Source organism: Bison bison, unplaced genomic scaffold (assembly GCF_000754665.1).
Source record: "Bison bison bison isolate TAMUID 2011002044 unplaced genomic scaffold, Bison_UMD1.0 scf7180017864037, whole genome shotgun sequence".
Lineage (NCBI taxonomy): Eukaryota > Metazoa > Chordata > Mammalia > Artiodactyla > Bovidae > Bison > Bison bison.
The window spans coordinates 9136797-9145117 of NW_011494609.1; the positions used below are offsets into that span (position 1 = coordinate 9136797).

The 8321-nt window shown below is 42.3% G+C and overlaps 1 protein-coding gene across 1 annotated transcript in view; it reads left to right on the plus strand.

Moving 5' to 3' along the window:
• ZBTB21 (zinc finger and BTB domain containing 21) overlaps positions 1 to 4343 on the plus strand; it is a 19068-nt gene extending 14725 nt beyond the window's left edge. Inside the window, exon 5 of the mRNA XM_010835008.1 lies at positions 23 to 4343. Within this exon, the coding sequence (XP_010833310.1) occupies positions 23 to 298 (276 nt within the window). The 3' untranslated portion in view covers positions 299 to 4343. The remainder of the gene's footprint in view (positions 1 to 22) is intronic.
• Positions 4344 to 8321: the final 3978 nt, after the last annotated feature.

Sequence of the window (8321 nt, forward strand, 5' to 3'; positions counted from 1 at the left end):
CCCTGCGCCCCGGGACCCTGAGGCGGGCCGGGGCCCCGCCGGCTCCCCGTCGCCGCCCCCGCTGCCCCCACCGCTGCCCAAGATCCAGCCCCTGGAGCCCGACAGCCCCACAGGCCTGCCCGAAACCCCCACTCCCACGGCCGACAAGCTGTTCGCGCCCCGAGAGTCAGACACGCTGTTCTACCACGCGCCCCCCCTCTCCGCCATCACTTTTAAAAGACAGTTCATGTGTAAGCTCTGCCACAGGACATTCAAAACGGCCTTCAGCCTCTGGAGCCACGAGCAGACCCACAACTAAAAGACTTCTCAGCCCTGGAGACAAGTTCCGGTCTCCAGACTTCAGCCCAAATCGTGAACTGTGTCATAAGAAACAAAATATTTTTAAAAAAAGAATAATAAAGGTTGCAAATCATTATGCTTGAATATAAGTTTGAGGTGAACTGATATTAATGAGAAATGTCCTTACTCAACCTAGGAAAACTCCCAAAAGCCCTGTGCTTCTGGACCTTCAGTAATGCCTTTATTAATGTGGAAGTTTGTTCTTGGTTGTTTGCATGGTTCCTCATCCCATGGTGTCAGTATAATCTACTTGAGGTGGTTTGGTTTTTTCTTACTGATTTTCAGTTATTGAAACACTATGAAAGTATTTCTTCTTTAGATTCTATGAAGAAACCTAAGTTCGTACATCTTAGCCATGTTCTCAAGTCCAAACATATCAGAACAAAGTGGAGTAGTTTGCAGTATTAAGATCCTAGAGTACTTCAGCAATAAAATTAAAAAAAAAAAGATAAACCTCAACTTTAATAAGATATCCTGACACTTGATAAAAATAAATATTTGGTATTTTGTGGTTATTTAGAACCTTTTTTGTATGAAAATCGTGAGATTTAAATCAGCAATAGTAATACTTAGGTTTATATAAAATAACAAAAAACTTGCTCTTAGGTCATTTCATGTAATTAGTGATGGAAGACTCAGGAAAGGAAAGCATGGGGATTTCTGGAAGCCCTCCACCTTGGTTTCCAAAGCTTTGGTGGTGGTGGGTGTGGTGGTCAGAGCACCCACCAGGGCCCTGAATTCAGACCAGCATCGAGGGGCTGTGCAGGTTTGCTTCCCCTGGTTTGTGCCATCACAGATTGAAACTGTGTGTAATGGGGACAGTTAGCATACAGCACAAATTTTGAATTTAACGTTAGTATAACATGTAAGGTCAGGACATGTACTTATACAGCACCCCCCAGAGTGAGTGCAGCTGCTCTAAATCCCGAATTACTGTTCACTTTCAGAGACTTGAAGCAGAGGGAGGAGCCACACCGCAGTCTCCACACCCTTTTCAAGAACAACCTGTACAGTCATCAGTTTTCCTGCCTCTTTGTATTGTGATTTCTGTTAAGATTTTTTGGAGTTTACAGTGGTAAAATGTCCATAATGAAACCATCCTTCTTTAAGGCACTGCTGAATATTTCATAAATATGTATGAAAGTACTCTCAAGGGTCCACAGTTAGTTTCTGCTACTTATTTTGGCCCATAGCACTTGGGCTTCTTTTTTTGTTTTCCTATTTTGTGTAAGTTGTAATTTAAAGCCTTTGAGTTGGTATAGTCCAGAGTTCATTGGGATGTTTAAAAAGGAAAAGAATTTTTATTTCATTGGCAGGGGTGGGGAAGTGAGATACATAGAAGTAGAAATATTGTCGAAACCCCTAAATTCTTTCAAAGTAATGATGGACCTTGATGGTAAAGCCTCCAAGTTTATTAATTTTTTTGCAAGCTCTTCTTTCAGATAAGAAAATCAACTACTGTGACTGAGAAATACTCTACCGAATACTTAAACTGGTCCTCTGGCAGAAGTCTGTTCATAGTCTCATAACCTGCATTCCATACCAATAGTAGGAAAGAGATTCTTTCTTTTTTATGGAAACACAAGCATTTTTATAAAGTTCTAATTGACTTTGTACACTGTAGAAACTACATGTGAAATTTTGCCTTTTATTTTTTCATTTGGAAACTATCAAAAGTCCCCAAATATGGTTACTTCCTATTTTTGTTCTTAAATTTGATGGAGAAAATAAAATTAAGTTGCCATTATTGATTATCGCCATCTTTAGATTTCCTTGAACAAACCTATGCGTTTTAAAGACAGCAAGAGCATGTGGTTTTCTGTGAAACATTAGGATAGGTTTATTGTTTGTTGAATTCATTCCCTGCATAATGTGGTATTTCTTACTCAGAACACCCTGGTAGCTATCACTTCAAAAGAAGACAGTTCCCTTCAGAGTAATGCTTATTTATGGCTGCTGGAGGCTGGGTGGATAATTCCCTGATACATGGGATCTTGGCATTGTAAACTCAGTATCCCAGGACTTGAATCTTTATGCTACATTTTTGAAGATTTTTTAATAACATTAATTAGTAAAAAAAAAAATATTTTTGATCTAATATAGGCTCTGCATATCTGTTAGATTTTAAAAATTGCCAGTGTTTTGTCTTGTCCACATTTTTGTCTAGGCAAGGAACATAAGTTTTCAAATAAAATTTTGAACCAAAAACATTTATAATGCAGTTCTGGTTTTTCTATTACTTTTTATACTGTACCTTAAAAGCATTAGGCTTGGAAGAGTTTATTTTGGTGGTCAGAAAAATAGGCTTCCTCTCATTTGACTATTTTAAATGTTAAGATGTAAAATAATGAAAGACAGATAAATTGCTTTATGCAGTAAAGTGTTTTTTTAAGAATGTTTAACTCAGCCAGTGGGCAAATACTTGGTATAAGGCAAGTTGGTCTTTTCATACTGAAATGCGTTAGCTAGGAAAGATATTCTTGAAAATCTTTTTTTTCTGATTGTAATTAATTTTGGGAAGTGTAGAAAGGTCCTTACTCCTTTGTACGTGTTCAGGATGCCTGCCTTTTTTATGCAATTGTGGAAAGAATGTCAGATGTTTTAATATATTCTTTGTTAATCTGAAAACTTGTTATCTGATCATTTTCTTCATTTGGGGGGAGGGAGGAACACCACAAAAAGGGGATTTTTATCAAAATAAGTAATGGAGGTAACAAATCTTGTACATTTTTTATAGTAAAAATATTTAAAGAATAAGAGACTATTCACTTTTAGAACTGGTTATGGTTAATATGCGTTTATAACTTTGTCAAAATATACAACCAACGGTTTGACAGTGATGTTGTCTGCATCTGTAGTGAGATGGATGTGGTTCCTGGTTTTCTGTTTGGGAACAGATCATCCCAGCCTTCTCTTAAAAAATATAACCCCAGCACTTAATCGGTGATCATCTGGTCCACACACAGCACCCATGGGTGCTAAGAGTAGTAACTGAGACCGGAATTAAATGTGCCCTTTGGTGGAGAAAAGAGGTGTGTTCAGGCCAACCCTGTGGTCGGATGAGGGAGTGACAGGAATGCACTGGTCCAAGTCGGCCTTTGTTCCCTCAAACTCTGTGTGTGTGTGTGTGTGTGTGTGTGTGTGTACAACCATAATCTGGAACTTCAGAAAGTAAAATTGTTTTCATTTCTTACTGCAAAAATAATTACATGTCATTTGTAACAGGTTTCTTTATAAATTGCACTAATTAATATTGGAATGTTACAAGTCAGTTTATCAATTTCTGAAGTCTCTTTGATGTTTTTTGCAATAATTGTGAAAAGCATTATTGATTTCAATAATGCTAGCACATATTCTTTAATAAGTTCTTTAACACTGGCTTTTTTTAAGTTTTACACATAGTTTTTTCTCTTGTGGCTTTAGCACTTTAAGGAGTTTGGCGTTTGCATAGTTTTTGGTGTGCTTCCCGGGTATGCGCCAGGGCGTCACGTTGCCACGTGACTGGAGAAAATTCATGGTCTGTCTTTAGATTCTGGAGGAGAAAAAATGAGTCAATGTCAGGTTTTTAAAAAATTCCATTTAGAGGCAGTCATTTGGGAACCAAAGTATTTTACTGTACATCTTTAAAATCATTGAATTCAGTGCTCTTTAGTCATTTATTCGTGCTGTCCAGATTTTCCACAAAGTTATACTTGGTTAATTTACGAAAGTGATAATTTCTTCTTGACATTAATCCAAGACTGTTTCAAAATTTTCATTGAATAAATGCTTATTGCTAAAAGAACAACAAATGTGGTTTTATAACTGTGTGTATTTTGTTTCATATGCCTCTGCGGAGAAATCATTGTTCAATTTTATTTAGGAATAAGCTTTTTTGGACTGAAAACTCATAGTAAAATAGGATTCTACCTAATGTTAAGCCATCGCTTCTTTGTATCCAGTTGTCTGTTTACTTTGCTTAAATCTCAACTAAGATTGAGTGGAGTCAATAAATTTGTACTGTATTTTGTTTTGAGTTGTGGTCTCATTGGTATGTTTTGGACTTGAATGATACAATAGTTTATGGAAGCTGAGATAAAGCCTTTCCTTCTGCTTGGGGAGTGTGAGTGCTGCTGCTGCTGCTGCTAAGTCGCTTCAGTCGTGTCCGACTCTGTGCGACCCCATAGACGGCAGCCCATCAGGCTTCCCTGTCCGTGGGATTCTCCAGGCAAGAACACTGGAGTGGGTTGGCATTTCCTTCTCCAATGCATGAAAGTGAAAAGTGAAAGTGAAGTCGCTCAGTCGTGTCTGACTCTTCGCAACCCCATGGACTGCAGCCCACCAGGCTCCTCCATCCATGGGATTTTCCAGGCAAGAGTACTGGAGTGGGGTGCCATGGCCTTCTCCAGGGGAGTGTGAGTAGCCACCCACATAAGAGAGAAATTTCGTCTCCCCACTGCTCCAGGTGGCTTGTAAAGCTTAAGTTATTCAGGCACCACAGATGCATAATAAAACCCCATAAGCAGAAGTCTTTGCCTGTCCACCTTTTTCTTTGCTGTCCAGATGGGTAGTTTTTAATGTGATTGTGGGGATAAATGCATAAAAAAGGACATGTTTAGCACCCTAGTTTTGTTTCACATTTTAAGGGATTCCACATAGCATCTTTTGTCATTCTAATCAGGCTCTTCCAGAACACCCAAGGTGTGCTCACTCTGAGATGTTAGCCGAAGTGAAGAGCTGGGATGATCAAGGCCAGTTCCCTTCACCTGGGCTTGCCCTCGCCTCTTCTCAAGGTTTCGTTTTCCCTGCCTGATACCCTAGCCTAGCTTTTCTAGGGATCCTCTGCCTAAAAGTTATGAACACACTACACCAGGTGTAAGTGGTTTAATCTTTATTTTAATCCACTTCAGCCCTGCTGTTCAATTTGCCTCCGAATATTGTTTCCTAAAAAAAAAAAAACAAACTTAGGTTTGCCCTTTGTTCTTAGTAATCACAGGCTTCCTGAGGTTGGCACAGTGACACTCCTGTTGCATCCTTTATCTTGGGCACACACTCAACAGACGCTTGTGGTGGCAAAACTATGACATTACATGTCTCCAACATGTAACACTTTGCTGGCTAGAGGCCCAAATCTTGTCTCTGTGAACCATGGAAGTGGAGTGGCAGGTATACCTCCTACAAGGCACTTGTCTGGAGAAAATGATTCCCCGTGTTGTCACAGAAGCACTTTAAATAGAAAGCCTGCTGTAGCATGAACTTGGCTATCACAAGCCACCATCAGCCCTCCACCTTAGGGTAGAGTCCCTGGGCCCCTTTGTTGATGTAATGAAACAGGAGGGAAGGGGGGAGGGCACAACTTTCAAAAGAATGACATACCCCAAGGACACAACATAAACCCATTAGAATCAAATGGGCCCAAGATGGCAGACAAGTCAACTTCCACTAGACCTTGATCCTCCATCTGCAAGCTAAATGACACACCCAGAGGCACCATGACAGTCCCAAGGTAAAGACCAAAAAGTGGGCAGTGGCCCAACTCTTGGAAATCTCCACACCTTCCCCAAAATAAAGACCATAAGGAAAGCTGAGTGCCAAAGAATTGATGCTTTTGAACTGTGGTGTTGGAGAAGACTTGAGAGTCCCTTGGACTGCAAGGAGATCAAACTAGTCAATCCTAAAGGAAATCAATCCTGAATAATCACTGGAAGGACTGATGCTGAAGCTGAAGCTCCAATACTTTGACCACAGGGTGGGAAGAACTGACTAGTTGGAAAAGACCTTGATGCTGGGAAGATTGAAGGCAGGAGGAGAAGGGGCAACAGAGGCTGAGATGGTTGGATGGCATCACTGACTTGATGGACAAGAGTTTGAGCAAGCTCTGGAAGTTGGTGATGGACAGGGAAGCCTGGCATGCTGCAGTCCATGGAGTCAGACATGACTGAGCAACTGAACTCCCCAAAATACTTGGAATAATCCTATGAAATTACCCAGCCCATAAAAACTAACCATGCCACATTTCAAACCACTGCACTCACTGTGGTGAGCCACAATCTATCTGTGGAGTGTGTTTCTCTCTGAATAAATCCACTTTTTACCTATCACTTTGTCTCTCACTGAATTCTTTCTGTGATGAGACATCAAGAACCTGAGCTTCATTAGGTCCTGAAACCAGATTTGTGATCTCAGTTGGGAGACCATGGGTTTTGGCTGGGATTGAGTCCCAGTCATGTGAGTTCAAGTCCCAAGAAGGGTTTTGGCCAGATTGGAGTCCTGGCCATGTGGGTTTGAGTCCCAAACTGAGTTTTGGCTGGGTTCAAGCCCCAGCACGTGGGTTCAAGTCCCAATCTGAGGTAAATGGTTTCAGCAATGTAAACTTGCTTTTCACCCAGCTGAATGTTTCAGATCCTACTTATTGTGGTTGACAACATTTCCTCCAGGAAGTACTTCCCTTCCTCTGTCCGGCCACTCCTCCCACTCCAACCCAAAGCGGCTGTCCTCCAACGTATTCTCATAAAACTCTGACATGACCCTGCCATCCCTCTAACACCTCTGTCTCACCAGGTATGGTTCCTCAGGAAAGGCCCAAGGGTGGGGGCTGTTATTACCCATCTCTGTTCCCGGAGCCAGGCAAGGGAAGGGTTAACTATTTGATAAATACAGCAAAAAATCTTGCCCAAGATGAGAGACAACCAGACCATTGGTTTTCAGCTAATATTGGAAGGAAACTTCCTGAATACCTCTGCATGCTGCTGCTGCTGCTAAGTTGCTTCAGTCGTGTCCGACTCTGCAACCCCAGAGACGGCAGCCCACCAGGTTCCGCTGTCCCTGGGATTTTCCAGGCAAGAACACTGGAGTGGGTTGCCATTTCCTTCTCCAATGCACGAAAGTGAAAAGTGAAAGTGAAGTCGCTCAGTTGTGTCCGACTCTTAGCGACCCCATGGACTGCAGCCCACCAGGCTTCTCCGTCCATGGGATTTTCCAGGCAAGAGTACTGGAGTGGGTGCCATTGCCTTCTCCGTACCTCTGCATATATTTCCCCAATTTTGATTCAACTACTCAATAAGAGACCCAGCATGCATGTGTGTGTGCTGAGTCACTTCTGTTGTGTCCAACTCTGTGCAACCATAGGGACTGTATCCCACCAGGCTCCTCTGTCCATGGGATTCTCCAGGCAAGAATACTAGAGTGGGTTGTCTTGCCCTCCTCCAGGGGATCTTCCTGATCCAGGAGTTGAACCCGATTCTCTTACGTCTACTGCATTGGCAGGCTGGTTCTTTACCACTAGTGCCAGCTGGGAAGCCCGAGAGACCCAGAATGTATTTTCATTTTCCTGTTGTTCTCAGTTAGCCTAAGGAGGAATGGAAATGCTCAAGTAACAAGTCTTAGGTTGATGAGCCCCTTCAACTGTATACATGCATCACTCTTGCACTGCTAACAATTCTGTATGCGTCCTGGCACTGCCAAAGGGCCCAATTGGTCAATACCGGTGTGGCCAATTGCCCAGATAAACTCATCATTAAACCCAAGAGTAGCACTAGCTAGTTGATAGCGGTTCCTAGCGTTGTTACAGAAAGGGGGACCCCTTACAGGGCCTGATAATGGGCTCCTGTCTAACACTCAGAAAAGAATTGTCTAAGGAGACACGTGTGCTGACAAAGCAAGAGACTTTATTGGGAAGGGGTGCCCGGGCAGAGAGCAGTAGTGTAAGGAAACCCTGGAGAACTGCTCTGCCACGTGTCTGGCAGTCTCAGGTTTTATGGTGATGGGATTAGTTTCTAGCCAATGGGTTGTCTCTAGCCAATCATTCTGACTCAGGGTCCTTCCTGGTGGCGCACGCATTGCTCAGACAGGATGCCAGTGAGAAGGATTCTTGGAGGTGGTAGGACACGTGATATCTCCTTTTGACCTTTCTCAAAGTCTTCCAGTTGGTGGTGGCTTGCTCCATGTTCCTTTCCAGACCCAGTAAGTAGTCATAAAATAGCTCACCCAAATGGTTACTATGG